Here is a 20,395-nt window from a genome sequence, read left to right as displayed (position 1 = left end):
TGAAAACAGAATCATAAATTTCGCCATTAGGGGCAGGATTTTCCTCGTGTTTGGCTATGTATCTTCTGTGACACAAGTTGTAATGGGAGTCGCAGTTGTTTTGATGTACCACTCCAAAGTGGATTTTCTCCGGGTGGTCGCATTTGGATCCAGTGGCGCAACTATGGCCCCTAGGCAAATGACCAAAAAAGTTTTGTGTGTGTATGTGTCTTTTTGCATTTTAGCATTTAAGATATTTTTTTTACATTCCAAAATTCGAAACGAAATATGCAGATTGTGGCTGCAGAAGCTCGTTAAACGTTTTAAAATTATGTTTCAAATTTTTTTTACATAAAATTTTTCAAAAATCTGCATACTTGTGTGTGTATACAGGTATTTGATAAACATTTGATTTTAAACTTCAAGCATACACATATTAATTTTGAAAAAATACCATAAAACTTACAATGAAAAGTTTAAGACCAATTAAATTCGTCGATCAGGAGTTTCTTTAACTAATAAACTTTTTTTAATTTGTAAATTATGTATGGTTAGCAGACGTGGGGGCCCCTGATATCGCGGGGCCCCTAGTTTTTGCCTACCTTGCCTACATGCTAATTGCGCCACTGTTTGGATCGGGATATTTTGTCGTGTTAATGGCATGTCTTCTGGTTTTTACCATTGCGGGTAAATTGAATAAAGATAGCATAAATTGGGTGCGAAGCTGTACAGCGCGATCGTCGCTGGAGATGAGGATTGTTCGATTGGCACCGTTAAGGGTGGAATTTGGCAACAATTTTGTCGAACGCCTTACCCCACTTGTCGTACAAGAATTTTGCATTCGGCAGGTTGCATCCTTGCTAATTATGACAAGAGCTAAGTTTTAAATGACTAGTTATCTATTCCATTTTTCTCGTGTCATAAGGAAGTGTAGTTATCAGTACATAGAAAAGTATGGTCAACAGGTTTGATAATAAGTTTTTATCAATTTCTCGTCGTGTTAGCACAAATGAATTCCGGAAAATTTTTTATAAGTCATACATATGCACATACTTATTATTTAGCCTTACTTGTCGACTTTGTATTAATATATGTATCCATGTATCATGTAGAAATAAATTATTTCATTTGAAATACGAGTACATATTATGTAGATATCTTGCTTGACTAGCCCATGCTTTCTTCAAAGCTTCGCTCCCACTATGTATCATGTAATTTAAAATTAAATGGAATTACGTGAATACTAATCATGCATAAAGCAGCAAACAAAACTTCAAAATAACAAGCAAAAATGTGTAATGAAAACGTGATGGTACATATTTAGTTCACTGAATGGAGTATCTTCGTACCCATAAAGCTGAAATCCTTTACATGGTTAACTATTGCAATTATGTGTGCATGTCGATAAATACGTGTATATGTATGCGCAAATTTATGCGAAAGACGTTTTAGCTAAATGTTATACATTATGATTTACAGATTTACATAATCGACCAAATAGTTAACAAGTGACTCTTGGCCAAACAACAGATGTTCTCCTCGTGTCAAATAAGCAAATTGACTGAATATTCTTTGATCTCAATTTTTTAGTGTATTATTTTAAAATAAAAACAAAATGTCAAACCAAAGTGAAAAAACTCTACGCGACTTAGAAACACTGTATCACGAAATATTTAACTTGAACCTTGAACCGGACTTGACACTGAAACTTGTTCCATACGTGATAAAAATATATCAAAATAATTCTGAACAAATTGGGAGTCCACAATATTTAAGTGAACAAATTGGGTTGCAAAATATACCGAGTAATCTGGACGAAGCATCATTTATTAAATACGTTGTTGAGCATGAGTAAGTTGCAGTTTTAATATACTTTCTAATTTCAATTCTAATTATGCACCAGGCTTCCCAACATTGCATTTTAGTGTTAACGTGTTTGATCTGCTGTGTTTAGTACGTAGTTGGTTATTTTACTCTCAGAGTGTTGATCTTCTTGACCAGGGTATTCCGACCCAGGGTTTTATTGGGTTGGGTTTTTTGGGTTTTAATAGGTTTTAATGGGTTGTTAATGAATAAAACCCAACGGGTTTTACCATGTTAAATGGGTTTTATTTGGGTTTTAATGGGTTTTATTAGGGTTTTAATGGGTTTTAACTGCGTTTTAGCTTAAAACTATATTCTAAAAGCTGAAAACAGCTGTCATACATTAGTCGAAGTTGTTTGATGGCAGCTAAGTAGTTTATTTGATTAATACTGTAAGTTTTGAAAACCAGGAATAAATCAGGGACATCCCTTACCATTACAGGTTTCAAGTGACAAAAAATACACAAAAATACTTTGGGAACGAGGTATGTTTAACTGATCATACATAATTTAATACATTTTGCGATCATAATTAATACTTTTTTTCCCGAATACTTCCTCTCATCTCAGCGAATAAATTAAACAAAATACTATAGTGTTTTTTAATTTAGTTTTTTAAAATGTTTCAAACCGATCTTAATTATCACGGTGATATAATATCACCTCTTGAAAAATCGAGTTCTTATGGACAACGAAGTACTTTATTATGAGCAAAATAGTATATCTGTAAAAAGCATTTATTATATTCTCGATCGTAATACATACGTGCGTTGTGCTTTCGTTGTTCATAAGTACTCGATTTTTTCCAGAATTGACAATACACGTTAAGATCGCATTGAAACATTAAATTTTAAAAACCTTTAAACAACTTTGATTTCATTATGATGAGAGGAAGTATTCGAGAAAAAGGTAATATATGTAATTATGGTCTCATAAAGTATTAAACTATGATCAGTTAAATAGGACCCTTTCGAAACGGATACAAATTCTAACATGGACAAGGAGAATTTGCATATTAACTGAAATTGGATTGCAATAGTTGTGAAAATTGTTGTTCAATGTATTACTTATGTAAAACCTAATAAAACCCAATAAAACCCATAAAACCCATTAAAACCCATTAAAACCCCTGGGTCGTTACTTTTTGAATAAAACCCTGGGTTTTTCCGAACCCTGTTCTTGACCAATAAAAATTCAGTATAAATTGAAATTTATAATTTACTAAAAGCTAGTGTTTGCTGTAAAAAACGCCTGCATGAAATTACGGCAAAATGTTTTGCAGGCATAATTTCTTTGCATGAGTATAGTACAAGAAGAAGAAACGAAGGAAATAAGATAAATCTAGCGGATAATCCTTAAAACTAAATGTAGTACAACATTCGAGCCGCTAGATGGCACCGGCTTTTATTCATTTCTGACGCCTTGCAGTTTAAGAAATGCCGATAAGGTGCAAGAAATCAAATACTGATAAATGTATATACGGAGTTTTAATCATTATCGTTATACCCTTCATAGTCGAACATATGTATGTATGTATTTACTAACCATTTTTAATTATTTGCTAAACAGGTCCCAACACCTTCTGAAAGTACTGGAATTGATTGTAAGGCCCGACCTGCCCATGGGAAGCAACATGCTGGATATAATTTCCACCATGGAAAACTATTTCCTCTCTTCCCTAACTTTTCTTCGTGGTACAAGAATTCAGATCAATTTTACAAGTGGTACAGGTCCAGAGCAGTTCCGGTTTAGATGTAAAACTCCTGAAGGGTCAGAATTCTGGATACAATATTTTTCTCCAACTTCACAGAGCAATTTCGAATTGGAACACGCCCTGCTAAAAAAGTATGAAGGAATTTGTTTCCTCTACGTTACATGGAAGCAACGAACTAAAGTTCCAAATTTTATCGGAACCGATGACCAATCTCAGGGTAAAATTACCTTAACAACTTCTCGAATTCCCGACTTACCCCTAAATTCTTGGATGAACGTGACATACCCACAACGCAGAAATTTTGAAAGAACGACGGAACAAATTCATTATCAAATACAAGTGTGCCGCGGCCTTTTTGAAGTTCTCAAAGCTTTTTTAAGCGCAGAATTAACAAACTGTGTCCTACTTCCGAGACAGACTTTGATTCGTGATGTGCTCACTTTCTTTCCTATCGTGCAATTCGATCCTTCCATAATTTCATTCGAGTGGGAGACTAAATCATGCTCCCAATTTGACCAAGTATTTACTTCGGGTAACACCCCGAACAAAACAACGTTTTGTATCGGATTGATCATGCTCTACTGTTTATCTGCCACGGCGGAAGAGGATTTTCATAATTTGGCTCATGAATTTACAACGATCAAGAATGAGAGAGACCTTAAGGTGGAAATTATTGCAAAATATGCCCCGATAATCGCTGCTTCAAAGTCCCTCATGAATTTGATCCATAGATTGATCCACTCTACATACAGTTCCCACCAAATTACGAATCTTTTTATTGATTGGAACGCATTTAAGGAGGACTTTGAAAATGAGGAGTGCCAAAATACCCCTTTTGACACAAAGGAACGCTTGAAATTGTTCGTTTACCCCGTTGGAAGAGGGATCATGCAAGACTTGTTTCTCGAATTGATAAACCTTCCCTTGACTATGAGCAGTCTCGGTCAACTTGTAGATAACTTATTCAACCAAGAGGACATACTTCCTAATGTGGAGCCAAAAAATTCTCTTAATTTGGAGAATATACTTTCTTACGTAAAGAATAAAAGGTTACTTAAATGCTATAACTTAAACATACATATAATTGCTTAAAGCTTTGTATGTATGCAGCTGTGAAGTAACTAATGTTTAAAATTAAGTAACATACCCAGGTGTCAAACGAAGTCACATTATCGCAAAATATACACAACGTATGACTTTCCGAGCAAAATAATCCTTGTCAAATTATTGGTTCGTCAAATTTTGACAATATTCAATGTTAACGTAGACTATAGAATCTTCCCAGTTTGATGAAGAATTTAAAGCGAAATTTCAAAAATCATACCCCGTGTATATTTTGGTATAAGCTAAATCCCTAACTCGTTTGACACCTCTGCACGGTTCCTACTAATTTTATCATAACATTTTCAGACCCTGGTTAACTGCTGACCTGATATTGGACCTTGAGATCCACTTTTCTCCACAACTCTTGACCAAATTGAGCAACTCTATTTCTACCCACTGGCTCAAGGAAATCCAACACTTCTCCTATCACGGGGTGGGGGAACATGGCTACCTATTTCAAAAAGAAGAGGATGTCTCAACCATGCCAGAATTTCGCTCAAGAGTCATGCTGCTCTTGCCAAAACCTGGAGGAAACACAAAAGTCGTGTCAAAAATGTTTACCACAATCAAGCTCAACCTGTCTGTGGACCACTATCACCACTTTTACGACAGGATCGATCAACGTACAGTTTATTCCGAAGAATTATATAGCTACATTTCATCATCTAGTTATCTTCCCCGTGACGTTATCGACCTAATCCAGTCAGGATATTATGTTGAATTTTGGCTAATTCAGTACCGCTCGGGAAGAACTAATCTACAAGATTATCTCACTAATTATAACTCCCAGGTTGCAAATTCTTTTACATTTGACATTATCAAAAGTTTATTTGACAGTATCGCTGTATATCAAAACTTAAACATCCATTTGCCCATGCTATCTCCAGAAAACGTATTTTTCGTGGATTGGAAATCCTCAAATAGAGGCAAATTCAAATTGCCAGTATTTATCGATGACCAATCGTTAATTACCCTTGCCTCTGAGCGGGAAATGTCAAACTTAACTCTTACCGAAATCCCGACAATTACTTACAAATTTGGGTTACTAATTCTGCAATTATTATTTCCGCAAAATTTTCAATCCGGAAGTGAAGAATTACTTGACCAAATCGAAATCATGTATCCCAATCATCACGATTTATCCTGCACTCTACGCAAGATGATGTTTCCAAGTAGCACAGAATCCTTGAGCTTAGAACACTTTGATAATCTTGAGATAACCAGTATTGGTTTGAAAATGCCTCCTAAACGTCCCCCTTTCGTCCCACGTGACGAGCAGGATGTCATGAAGCTCATAAACGACGGTGAAAATCAGGACATCGTCGCAAATGTGGTTGCCCTTATGTACGATGACATCATAGCGTTAACGACTCGTTCAAACACAACGCACGCTAGTTGGCAAGAAACGCTAGATCACATGCTAATAAATGAGAGGAGCGATGATTACGGACATTTTGAAGAGCTTGAAAACAATCGCGAAAAATTCGAGGAAATTTCCAATGTGTTGGAAATGATAAAAATCAAATCTCTAAAAAAGGGTGGGATGTGGCTCGACCAGATTTTCTTCGTGTATGGTGCATTCGACGATGCAGAATTCCGAGAAAAATTGACACCAACGATTAAATCGGTTTGGCTGGAGACGATCCTTTCCGACATTGAGCTGCTGGGATATGGAGCATTCGGACTTGTGTTTCAGACCAGGGACGAAATCGTGAAGGAATACAGATGCGCAGCAAAATTAATTGTTCCCTCGAATGATGAAGGCGAGGATCAAAATGTGATGCGGGAAGTGGAAAATATGAGAGATCTCATCCATCCAAATGTGCTTCACATGACGAAACATGCACAAGAAGTTTTGTTAACAGAGGCGGATTTTAAGGTAGTAAAATAATTGCAATAATTTAGGAATTTACCAAGAATTTGCCGAATTTTTTATGCAAAAAAAATGTATCTGTATTTTGCCTGAATTACCGCGCAATTATCATCCATCCGACCATGCCCGCAATTTTAAACCCTCTTCAATATTAATATGCAGCTGATTTTGAACACATTTTTGATGCTTTAGTGGCAAACGGTATTATCAATAAATTATCATACTCGTACTCAGACTCAGTGGCCGCGGAAGTGTGAGGACAGAAGGACAATGTCCCCACAATTATTCGACGCCCCCATCACCTGCTCCTATTATATAAACCCATCCTTCCCCTATCTTAAGATGTTAATGTCGCCAGATGTCCCCACAGCTTCCCCGGCCAATGTTCAGATTAATAATAAGAGTAGAATTTGAAACCCACCAAATTATTACTGTTACTTATATTCCAAATCATTTATGTATGTATAAACTGCCACATCAAACGCCACGCCAATTATAATAAATATAAATATATGTATGTCTGCACAATTCTAACTTAACACCCAATTTAATTCCTAGGTCCTCCTAAATTATGACCACCACATCCCCGACGACATGACCGAAAGCGACATATCTTCATCAGTAGATTCTGTAACGATGCAAACCGAAAAACTAATTCTCCGCTGCCGGCTAGCGCCGGTTCCTTGCTGTCTGATCAAAATGAATTTAGCTGGTCCCACCTTGCGCCAATTTCTCACCGAGACATTTAATCTCCGAAAAAATCCGGAAACCAAAATGGGTCGGCATCAGTTAGCAATTTGCCGGGATCTCGTCAGAGGAATGAAATATCTCCAATCCAAAAAAATCCTACACTGTGACTTGAAGCCTGACAACATTTTATTTACTGCTTTTGGAACCCCAATAAACCAATTTGAAGAAGATTTTCAGGAAAAATTTATACTTCCTGTGCAAATTGCGGATTTTGGCTTGTCTTCCACACTGGATGGAAATATCAACGAATTTAGCGCATCACGCAGAGGAAACTTGCGTTATCACGCTCCCGAACGTGAAACTACCTTTAGCTCCGAGATTTACTCGATAGGTTTAATTATTTTTGAAGTTTTGGTGCCCTGCGTGGGTGCAGAATTGCGTAATTTAACTTGCAAATTGGCTTCAAATTCTACTCAAAACTTTAACGCGGATGAGATTGCGGTGCAAGAATTTATATTGGGTTTAACATCATTTCTACAAAAGGACGCCAAGGACAGGATGTCGGTGCAAGATTTCCAAATGTTTGATCTGGACTGGGTGCACATTCACAATTTCTTTCCTGACAGGGTGCAAAAAATACTTCAGGAAATGACAGGCTATTTACAAGGGGTAAAATAATTTTATTAATTAGAAATTACCAAATATATGTATGTATACATTTAAGAATAAGTTTTATATCATTTAATCCTAGATAAGGTAATATGTATGTATGTAGATGCCTCACATCTTCTTATAAATACTGGTTGCCACTTTATTCTTACATATTTTATCGTGTGGTGTCAAGGTTTGTAAAATAACTTGTAAGCAGATACATATGTAATTGATATCTATTAAGTAGCACTTGAATATAGGATTACAAATACTTAACTTTAAGAAAACATTTCATTGTAAATAGATAAAACATAAATTGATCTCGAAAAATGAGACGAATATTAACCAGCATTTTATTTACACACATGTACTTGTAATTCAAAGTTGTAAATGAATTTTTATATAATTTGGCACGAATATACAGAAAGTGTCCCAAAAATTATCGTCGAACAATTTTTGAGCATTTTTTAATATTAAATTCAATATCAAATTCAACCTTATTAAAATTTTTACTTTTACGAAGATATACATACATACCCGTGGTTATAATAATTTAGAAAATGTTGAACAAATTAAAAAAAACTCAGCTCAATGTCGTATACGATAAAATAAATTTCTACATAGGTATAATTAAAATTATGAAAATCCAATTAAAATTGTTTTTTACTGCCAACATGGGATTCGTATCCAAAAGCTCATCAAAATCTATAATTACACCGGCCAAGGGTCATCATCCTCAACCATCTCTTCCCCAACATCCCCCATGGCCGCATATCTCTCCACATTGGGAAACATGGCGATCACCCATTCCCAAAAGTAGGAGGCAGGCCTCCACTCGTAGGAGTAGCAGGAATGCGGCTGATCCCCACACTTGCACTTCTTCATCTCCAACAGCGAAAAATGGTCCTCCGGCGGGAACGCGACATCCAACTCTTTCAACGTCAAACACCTCGAATTGCTCCGATGAATGAACGAATTAAACAAAAATGACACCGACGTCTCAAAAAATTCCTGCTCCCTTAACACGTTCCTCGGAGTAAGGCTGGCCGTGTAGCAATGCGTCTCTTCATTCGGGTCTCGCGTCGAAATCTTAATTTTCCTCAGGACGGGAAACTGCTCCCCATAAACGATTCGCGGATCATTGTCCGCGTCACTGCTGCCTACAAACTTCAACCCTATGTGCGGCGTGTACACGTTACTTTTCCACTTCTTCCGACGGACTGCGGAATTTTGTAAAAATTCAAAAACTTTCAAGTTTGGCATGACGGGAAGCACTATTTCCTTTTCAAAGCGGATATCCGTTACAGGATAAACGTTCGAATTGTTCACTTCAGAGATTTTTAAATATTGCAAATTTTTAGCAACAATATTTAGCACTTGCGACAAAAGGTGTCTGTTACGCAAATAATCACCTACTTCTAGACGGGTAAGACGTTCAACATTTGGCGTGTTTGGCGTTCTGATAGCGATATTTATTATTCGAAGCGACATCAACTTCAGGAAGAAGGAATTGACCAAAGTTTCCGGGATGGATTGGCCACCAAAGAAGCAGGAAACGGATTTCAAATTCGGGAACAGGGAGACTAAGTCGGGTATCCGTTGGACAAATTGGAAGTCAACCTTGGCCCTACCTTTTCTCTTGGAGGACGATAAGATTACGAGTTTTCGAAGTTTCGCAAAATTGGGAAGGTTTGACGGAGATTTTGTTAAATAAGGGTAAATTGCAAACTTTCTTGGGCAAAGAGTAAGTTTCAAAGTGGTCAGCATTGGGAAGGAATTCGCCAAGTGTTCCAAATATTGACGACTCGTGGGGTTTGGCAGGGGCAGGGCGACGTTCACGTGGCTGATGTTGTGGCCGGTTTTGGCGATCAAATCGGCAAAGGCGGCTTCGCGGGAGAGATTTCGGAATCGAATGAGGTCAAGTTGTTTTGGACAATTTCCTCGAACTGCAACGATGTCCTGATGGTGTTGGATATTGCGGGCAGTTAGCCTGAGTCTGGTGTGAGCCAGGAGACGAAGACGGGCTTCCTTTTCCCACATGGAGTTGGTTCGGGTGCACGTGAGGAGGTCAGATTTCGGGAGGAAGGCCATAACTTTGGCCAAAAGCTGGAAGAAATTTAATAAATAGTTATATTAATCGTGGGAAAATGATAACTGCTTAAAATTTGGATAGCCAATCAGTTAATAATTTTGGAAAGATTTTTTAGCTTATATATTTCTGCAGAAAAATAGGCTGCACTTCCAAAGTATTTTAGATATTTGCATAATGTGTGTAAATTTGAATTTCAAATACTGAGAACTTTTTTAGTAATTGCTCGGTAGTCTGGTCTCAAACATTTGCACGCAGTCAGTAATGCAGTAGTACATTGTTGTCATGTGCTTCTTATCAAAGTTATCAATAGTTTTTGGAGATGGGGAATATTTGCATGAGCACAGCATTTGCATACATACCTCGGGTAGGTTGACGACAAGATGTCCATTAGCGTTGGCATGGTGGTCACCTCTGGCATCGACACCTCTAGCGTCGTCACCTCTGGCATCGTCACCTCTAGCGTCGTCACCTCTGGCGTCGTCAACTCTAGCGTCGTCACCTCTGGACTCGTCAACTCTAGCTTCGTCACCTCTGGCGTCGTCACCTCTATTATTCTCCAAATTATCCATGATCAAAATTTCAAGTGGTCCTGAAGTGATCTAAACAAATACCAAAAACACATTTACGCCGGTTTTAGATATTATTTACTTAAGGACAGACAGAAACTTAAATATTAAGTTACCTTCGTATCAAATTACTAAAAGTCGACAAATTTTATTAAGAACTTTTTACACAAATATAAAATTTTTATGACAATTATTCACAACCTTTGGGATTGAACAACTTTGCTGGTTCGTTGTCATGAGCGAAGTGATTTATGGTTGTGGAACAGGTACCATTCTGTTCACGCCGTGAACTTCACGACTGCATTTGATAATTGGAGATTCCTGGAATTGGACCCTTTTTCGTATCTATAAATACATGGACAAGTGATCCATAATGGAAGGTAGCCCCAATAAATCAGTGGGCGTCGTTTTCTTGGAAAAAAATTAAAAGTTTGATGCTTGGGTTATCCCTTAAGCAACAAAATTAACAAATGACACGTATGTATTGTGCATGTAACCGAACTTGGATTACTAAATACGTATGTACATACATATGCACGTGTCCATAAAATAAGTACCACAAGCATCATACAACGGCAATAAGGGTCAAGGAAAAGGAAACTTAAACGGAACATGTTGAACGAACCTGCTCATCTAAATAATTATCTACAACTTGTTACACGGAGAGGCTGAAAACCTAACTACTTCTGTTAATACTGGACATTTATTAATATGGGTGCAATTATGCAAACATGTACATATTTAGATAAATATGCACCTTCCAGCATTTTCTAACCATTCTTTAACTACATATTTAACACGTGAGTTTATTGGATTTCCAAATTCTTGAAATACATTATCAATGTTCCTCAGCAAATGTGTGGTCTTAACGAATATTTACATACAGCAGAATTTTGTGTGTGTGTGTCACCTTATTTGCATAAAGATCACTATGCCCATTGTGGTCTATCTCATTTCACTTATGCGGGGACTTGCAGAAGAGATAAGAATTTGAGACATGTTACAAAAATCATATTCTCTACGACTCAATCACATTATGAACTAAAATAACGTCAAATTGACGTTCACAAACAAAATACAATTTTGACACAATTCTTTTGATTTGATTTTACTTCATAATGTGAATGAATCGTAGGTAATGTGGAAGGAAGGGGGTCAAGCAAAAAGTATATGAAATTAAGAATATGAAAAATTGTGTTAAAAATGCTAAATACTTTATTTGTTCAATAAGTATTACTATGACCAAGTCCAAACTACCAGGGCTACTTAAGCCTTCCGACCTCCCCCCATTCTCCCCGCACTGATCAAGAGCAGATTGAGGGTTTGGTTCATGCAAAAGTTCTGCATGACGAGCGGGGTTCCATTGTCGATAAAATTCGAGCCGAACTTTATCTTGAGCACGCCACACGCCCTGATCTCTCTCGCCAACATGGATTTCTTCCCCCCAAATTGGATCGTTCTTCGAGCATGCGTTTGCAACACGTTGGTCGACGTACTGTTCACCCAGGCGGCCAGCGTGTACCCCAACATGTTCACAAGCACGGCGCACTATGGGCCAGGGGACCAAAAATGTGGCCGTTAAGGCAGTACTTTGAATTGGCTACTCTTGTATACGATTATGGACTACACTACCATGTTGACCTAAATGTATAATATTAAGTCAAAAGTTACACCCACTCCGGAGTACCAGGGGGGTAAACTTTACCAAACACATTGCGGAGATAGGGAAAAACGCCCTTTAGCATTTCCGTCCATTTCCGTGCTTTACAAACTTGCTTTCGATACCATTCGAGACCTTCTGGTGTGGAGAATAAATGCTGGTGCCGGAAACTGCCACTTTCGAATACAGGTCCAACCACACCCCTCCAAATCACATACATAACGAAAGAAGTAACGACTTAAATTGATGTCATTTAATTGCATTCCTTACACAGTAAACATCATCATGCGACATATCGATTTGATGGGGAAGATAAGAGGTTATAGACAGCCCATCCAGACCCAAAAACCACCCCCTCAGGGGGTGGGGCTATAAGTGTCCCCGATTATAGGTAAACCCTGGCATGCGACATATCATTTTGCTCGGTAGACCAAGACGATCACAATAAAAGTATCATTTCTAAACATGGAAACCACACCCCACGAGGGTGTGGTCAATTGGACCAATATTTATTTAGTGAATCCTGACATGCGGCATATAGGTATGTATGACTCGGTAAATGGAGGTAAACAAATAAGGGTTTGGTTAGTGCCAGATAAGTTAGTCCAACTTAAACTCGAACAGAACATGCGGTGCAAAATCACGTTTTCGGGAAATATTTGGCAACAGCTAAACCCGATCGTGAATTTTTCCAATATTTTTAATATAGCCAGCAACGTTGTGAATGATGAAGTGAGATTTATAGACTATACATACAAAAACGCGGGTAATTTCATGCTGATTATAAATATACAAAATGTATAGACGTAGTGTTGATTTAATTTCTGATCAGTTTGGGTATTTAATTTTGACACGACAAACTTTTCATTAATGAAAAAATCGTCGCTTCGAATTTCGCTTATCGATAGCAAGGCTAAAATTATGAAAATTGTAAAATTTAGTTCCGACTGCAGCTAACCGACAATAACCCCACTTCTGAGTTGAGTTTCTGTTCACTTGCCCCAGAGCTAGCTTATCAGGACTTAAGCGAAAAACTAAGGGAAACTCGAAGCGACGATTTTTTCGTGTGTATGAGGGCCCCCAGTATGTAATACAATAGTATTTTGTCTGTCCTATGACGATTTTTCAGGTCCTGAAGTTTTGTCTTGAAAATTTCCTGGCCGATTTCCCAAAACAGTTTTGAGATTTTTTTCTTGAAAATGCCCAACCTGGGAAGCACTATAGCATGGAACCAAGTTGTCAAGGGTTACTTTTCAAATTGTTGACTGATTTTCAAATTTTTGACTGTTTTGTAAATCTAAGGTCAATGGGCGAAATATATATTTCCAGATTTTTTAAATTCGTCCACACCCCCTCGAAATCAAGGTCACAAGGTCAAAGAAATTATAAAATATAATTAATGAATACCGCTAAATTTCAAAGACTACAAATCGAACTTCATGTCGAAAAAATACCTCTCAACCCTGGGCACTACCAGAAATGTTCAAATGGTTACATGCCACACTCCCAGTGGGTGTGGCCCATGGCGTCTTATCGATTTTAACGAAACCATGTCATGTGATATGTTGTTTAGCGCAGCTCGACGATGGGGATTCGACACAATATCTAAGATTGGGAACCCGCACCCATAGTGGCTGTGGCTCTCAGAAGAGTTTCGATTTTAATAAAACCATGCAATGTGTTATATCATGTTTCTCAGCTCGGCGAGGGGATCCCGACAAAATTATTCGATTTTTGAAACCTCTCCCCCAGCGGCATTCGGCGACTTGTTTTCTCCGATTTTAAATTACACCCACACCGAAATAGCACCACCAGAATTTTTACGTTTCCATTAAGGCTCGTGTTTTCGGCTGTGGGCCACAACTTGTAGTGATGTTGAGTTCATTTGCAGCTCAAATTTTAATTTGTCAAAAAGTTTAATGTTTTATAATTTTAGTGCTATCTTAAAAACGAAAGAAAACAATTTTTTCTCAAAAATTACTGAAAATAAAATTATGAAAATACGTTTCTGAAAATTTAAAACTTTGTATGCAATTTCCGAATTTTGAAAAATGCAACAAGAAATTGTAAAAAATTACAATTTTTGAAAATGGGTTTTTCTTAATTTAATGCAATCCAAATTATTTTGTCGAAATCCACTCGTTTAGTTCAGATAAATGATGTATTACATGGCATGACATGGGATAGTTAAAATTGAAAACTCGCTGCAAGCTGATTTTATGAATTCCGTCGAAATCCCCCTTTCCAGCTGAGAAAAATTATATAACACATGGCATTGTTTTCTTAAAATCGACAATTTTCTTTGGGCCACACCCACTGGGGTGTGGTGGCAAAATTTTAATTATTCTGTCGAGATCCTCTCGTCGAGCTGACCAAACTGATATATCACATGATATGGTTTCGTTGAAATCTACAATTTTCTTAGAGCCACACCCACTGTGGGTGTGGTTTAACAATTTTAGGTATTAGATCGAAACCCCATTGTGGAACTGAGAAAAATTATATATAACATGACATGGTTTCGTTAAAATCGATAATTTCCTTAGAGCCACACCCACTGGGGTGTGGTGCCAAAATTGTAATGCTTCTGTCGAGATCCCCTAGTCGAGCTGAGAAAAATGATATATCACATGACATTGGTTCGTTGAAATCGAAAAGTCGCCGAGGACCACACCCACTGGGGGTGTGGCATGTGACTATTAAAAATTTGCACATATAATATATGCCTTAGGTTATCGTTTCACACCAAAATCTAACTTTTGTTTCTTCAAATTCGGCTTCTATATATTTTTGGCCAAAATTTATTAAATCTGGCCCATAGTGCGGCGTCCAGGAGGAAAAGGGGGAATACGAGAAAGCCTGGCATCGCGATCTTGGAATGGAGATCGAAGCAGATGTACTGCGAGAGCATACGACAAAAGATATCTTAGAAAGATATCTTAGAAAGATATCTAACAAAGCTACATTTCTCATCTGTGCTGCGAGAGGATTTGCAGCATTAGCGTGCAGACCAGCATGATTGGAATTACTCGCACCATGAGAAATCCATTCATGTATTTTTCAAAGATTTGAATACTTCTGTAGAGGTGGAGGCAGTCCCGATTTTCCAAAATGGTGATGGAATTTTCAATCCGCCTGAATTTGCAAGGTAAATACAAGTTAATTTTGCAAATATTTAAATGTTTACAAGATTTTCGAATAGTTTTAATCCGGCTGTATTTTTGCTCCTGCAATGCGTGAAGTGCATTTCGTATGAACAACAAAGTAAGTTTTAATGCGCAGACTCATGTGTTTTATATCTTTATGCTTACAGATTCATGTTTATAACCAATGTGCAGAAATTAACATGATTTGCTAAGTGCCAAATGGATAAACGTTCGTGTATGTATGTAGCTGAGCGCTCTACGGATGACAAATTAATTATTACAAAATAAAAAGCAGTTTTGGTCTGGATGAAGAGATATATAAGGATACAGCCCGGGTCAACTCTTTGAGTTTGCCTACAGGGTTTTTTTAAGCGACCCCTGTGTGTAGAAATAATCTGCCTCATTTTCTTACCAAGGGAAAACCGAAAGGAATGTTGTTACATAAAAATCTATGGGTTAAACCAATATTTTGTGTATACTGATTTCCGGTCAAGACGAAGACATACAAGCGTTTATGCATTGCGCAGTGGCCGAGGAAGCTGTAGGGACATTATTATTACAAATTCGTGATACCCTCCTAACCTTTTAAGAAGCTGAAAGTAGTTGAGAATAGCGACAACTCCAGAGAAGAAGATGTAGAAGATCCAAGCCGTTCCAGAGCTGAAAATTTGCAGGCTCATCCATGCTTCGAACAAGACGACAAAGATTTCCGGACCGAGTAGATACCACGAGATAGTTTTGCAACTGGGCGAGAAAGAGAGCAGAAAAGGGGGCGTACAAGGCTCTACCATGAGCAGCAAGATGGTCGCGAATGGTTGTTGTTGTTGTTGTTGTTGTTAATCCTTTATTCACGTGTCAACAGAGATCAATTCATTACAAATTGGTTTACACACCATGACACAAGTAGCATATATTTTTTATAAGCATCTAAAACTAATCTAATTAATTAAGTAGGGCAACTAAATAATTCATGAAAATCATATATATATCATTCATTTGTCCTTTGATTAATTATAAAGTCGCGACATAAAATAACAAATTGGGTGTAAGATACATTAAAATCCCATGATCGTGGCAGCGTATTCCATAATTTCGTAGCTCTATAGGCAATATTATTAAGAGCCAATGTCGTGCGAACCCTGGGCACTACAAGAAGTGGCCAAGAACGCTGACCTGAAGTTGAGCTTTGCAGATGCTTGAGGTTGCAGAAAGCATACTTAAATAGATACATATCTCGCCTCTCCTGCACCGTCAAAAGGTCACATTTGGTTAGTAACTCGTTGTAATTTAGGGCACTATAAACATTTTTGAATTTACAACGCTTATTCGACCTCCTTAATTTTTTTGTATAGCTAGGGAGAAAGTAACTTGTTAAGAGAGAGTATACCTTTTTCTGGATAGCGTCAAATTGCAGATTAGTTTTCACGCCCCATATATTGATACCATAATCAATTATGGAATAACACGATATAAATATACTAAGTAATTTATCAGTTAGATATCTCTTAACACTGAAAATACAGCCAAGATTGCTTGAGACCCGATTTAGTACAGATTGGTAATGAACATTAAACCCAAGAACTGAATCAATATGCACTCCTAAATATTTGAAGCATGTCACTTGTTCAATCTCCTGCCCCCCATTCAGGATTAAGGGGAGATTACAATATTTTGGAGGGAGGGGGTCTTTACACTTATGGAATATTTGGTATTTTGTCTTATCGAAATTAATTTTCATGTTGTTATCATCATACCATTTTATGATACTATCAATCTGAGCTAATAGCTTACATATCATATCATCTAGATTATCTCCAGCTAAGTACACACAAAGATCATCTGCATATAAAATGAACGATAAATAGATAATTTTGGCGATGTCGTCCTGATAAGCACTATATAATAATGGCATAACCGGGCCACCCTGTATAATACCGGTTGAGTTCACAAAGTACTCATCAGAACCCTTAAATTTAAATAAAGTATTAGTCATATAATTATATATCGTTTTTACATATCGAGGGTGTAATTGGTATTGCTCCATGAGCTTATTAATAAGTAGTGATCGATCTAAACTATTAAATGCGGACCGTGCGTCAAAGTAAATAGCGATAACCTTACCATTGGGCTTATCTAATGCATCATAAATATAGTTAGTGAACTCAATTAAGGACTCAATTAAGAATGGAACGGCGACAACGGTGAACTCTAAAACATAGAGAAATACGTACATCGCCTTAGCTTCGAATGACATCTTGATGCTTTCTCCATCTAAAATTAAACAAAATTTGTTGTAGCTGTACGTTTGTGTCAAAAATATTCTCACCACTTTTTATTTCTTATACCTGTCGCAAAAAAATTGCAGGAAATGTAAAGTGCAAGAAATGCAAGGAATAAGCGCCACGTATTTACATACTTATTTACAGGTTGCTCACAGGTTGTACTTCTGTTAAATATATACCTATTTGTACATCCTCAGAAATTCTGTATTAAATAATACTCACATATGACTCTACCAAAGTGGCATTGGTCAGTAATACAGTGTAGTAATGGCTCGGTATTAAACTGTTACCATCTCGGTAACAAGTTTTTAAAGCCGAGTATAATTTGAAGACCAAGCCGTAGGGGCTTTAATACCCACACTCAAAATAAGGTACTAATAAATCATTACCATGCGGAATGACTATGTGGCTCTACCACGTCGGTTACGATATGTCGTAGAAATGGTAATAATAAGTTCCGCATGGTAATGATTTATTACTACCTTATTTTGAGTGCAGAAATCAATACCTTCGTTAGTATATATACAGATTTCTAACAGTTATTTCTAACAGATTGTTCGCCAGATGGCACTTATTTCACCACTGCAAGAAATTGTATTTGCCTCCCCCCCAAAAAAAAACAATTTCTAGCAATAGTTTGTTGCAAGCGGTTTTTTCACGCAAACACTGATCTTACCCCTGAGCAGATTTCGTTCAAAGTTGAGAATCGAGTTGATTATTTGCATCGGGCGATGTCCAGACCGACATCCCACCCGCCACAGATGAGCACCGCGTAACAGTCCAAAAATGGAAATCCCTGCAATCTTTTCACCACTGACATGTCGCCAGTGCAGATATGATGGACCAATACGAGAAAGTACAGCAGTGTGAGGATAGATTGCATTTGAGTGACGCGTATTCGCCGGCGAGATTTTGAGAGGATAAGTTTCCCAGATTTGGCATCAAATTCAAACGGGTTGCTTCGAATGAGGCGGGAGAATTTGAAATGTTGAATTATCATGGGAAGAAATTGGGTGGAATACATGGCGACGGGTGAGGTTTCTGGGGAGCCGAAAATATGTATGCAGTTGGTGCACGTAGGCAGCCAGAAATTGTTAATGGAATGAAACAAAATTTGACATTGGAAAGTTTCTAAGTTGGTCGAAGAGCTGATTTAGTATGCATTAGAATCGAGGAGATGGTCTGATTCGTATCAGGCACGGGTAATCGGTCTACACTCTAAGAATTACGACAGTACATACACTCATCCTCATAATGAGCTGATAAGGAATCGTCAAGGCGGCTGTACGGTAAATGTTTACCAGGATTGGTAATACAAATAATTTGTGGGAGATTCAAAAATTTTGGTAGGTTTTAATCAGTGTCAAGCCCGAAGTTGAAGTTTCGTACAAATTATTGCTATCATTCAATGACAGATCTCTATCAACATGGTACACTTAGATAGTCACTGCAATGTGGTCACTACACTGGGTGACAATTTTTTTACCGACTTCAATTGTATATAGGTTAGCGCTAGTAGATATTGTCAACGAACACAAATCTAGTCATGTCTATGCCGTATGCAATTGCTGGTCAGACCGAAGGAAACACGTGTTTCAACATAACGCCACGTGTGATTGATGCATGATTTTTTTGATTTTCCGTAAAAAATAGAGGTTTCACCGCGGGTGACGATTTTTCTCAAAGTTATTCAGAGTGTACCTAGATATTTAAAATAGGTACACTGTACACATTTTCGGTAAATAGGCTACAAATTTATCCCAGGTATGTTTATGTAAGTGAAACACATTATGCTCCAATGTCCCATATCAGATAATCAATCAGTTGTTTTCGTCATCCACGCGCTGTTAATTTATGCATCCATGTTTTCCAGACTTTCATCTGGTCTTTAAGAACTAAGAGAAAAACAAGGTGCCTACTTTAGCAACGAGTAATAGGTCACGTAGCATATATTGATAATAAAGCAAGGTTAATTAACGTGCGACCAAGGGGACGCGCATACGGGATTTCATCCAAGTTTACTGATCCGACAAGATGCTTATGGTCCTTGTTGAAAGGATAATTTTACTAGGCAACCATTTCATAAAATGAGCCAATTTTGTTTAAAAAATCGTTCAAGAAATGTTATGAATGTGCATATGTACATTTCAGTGCGGGCAAACTCGATAGTAATTAGGGTTCAAATTTAGACAAAATTTTATCGAGCGTAGATCGCTAGATAATTAATACGGTTTCCCTATGTTTGGCTAGGTAGAGGAGGTCGCATCGCAGATTAGTGATGATTAAAATGTAATAATGCACACTCTGAAAATACAATTTATACTCCAATGAATAAATATACCATATGAGACTTAAATTTGAGATATGTTTAAAAAACCCAAAGTCTGTTTTCTTAAAAAATTGTTTGGCATTAACAAACAAATCCAAAGTTGTTTGCGGTAAATGCATAGTTCTGATTTTTATTTTATTTTACTTCATAATGAATATAAGTCGTAAGGAATAAATATGCAAAGAAGGAGGTCAAACCAAAAATATGGTGAAATTATCTAAGAATATGGAATTTTGTTAACAAATTCTAAAAATTTGTTTAATGATAATCATGCCCTTAGTACCATGACCATTTAAACCCTCCGACCTCCTCCCAATCTTCCCGCGCTAATCAGAAGCAGAGTTAGGGTTTGGCTCATACAAAAGTCCTGTATCACGAGCGGGGTTCCATTGTCGATAAAATTCGAGCCGAACTTTATCTTGAGCACGCCACACGCCTTGATCTCT

At 37.4% G+C, this 20,395-nt stretch overlaps 2 protein-coding genes across 2 annotated transcripts; one reads left to right on the top strand and one right to left on the bottom strand.

Annotated features, from left to right (window-relative positions):
• The first annotated feature begins 1,493 nt into the window (after positions 1–1,493).
• Positions 1,494–7,935, top strand: LOC118437839. Its single transcript, XM_035857233.1, has 4 exons — positions 1,494–1,830; positions 3,412–4,605; positions 4,967–6,539; positions 7,092–7,935. Exons 1-4 carry the CDS (start codon positions 1,595–1,597, stop codon positions 7,899–7,901), a joined length of 3,813 nt encoding a protein of 1,270 aa, XP_035713126.1. The 5' UTR covers positions 1,494–1,594; the 3' UTR covers positions 7,902–7,935.
• Positions 7,936–8,010: 75 nt separating this feature from the next.
• On the bottom strand, positions 8,011–10,803 carry LOC110863520. The gene is made up of 3 exons (XM_022112857.2): positions 10,649–10,803; positions 10,326–10,565; positions 8,011–9,980 (listed from the first exon to the last, which is right to left on the bottom strand). Exons 2-3 carry the CDS (start codon positions 10,533–10,535, stop codon positions 8,586–8,588), a joined length of 1,605 nt encoding a protein of 534 aa, XP_021968549.1. The 5' UTR covers positions 10,536–10,565; positions 10,649–10,803; the 3' UTR covers positions 8,011–8,585.
• Between the last annotated feature and the right edge of the window lie 9,592 nt (positions 10,804–20,395).

Source organism: Folsomia candida, unplaced genomic scaffold, assembly GCF_002217175.1.
Source record: "Folsomia candida strain VU population unplaced genomic scaffold, ASM221717v1 Fcan01_Sc001, whole genome shotgun sequence".
NCBI lineage: Eukaryota > Metazoa > Arthropoda > Collembola > Entomobryomorpha > Isotomidae > Folsomia > Folsomia candida.
This window is presented reverse-complemented; position numbering and strand designations above follow the sequence as displayed.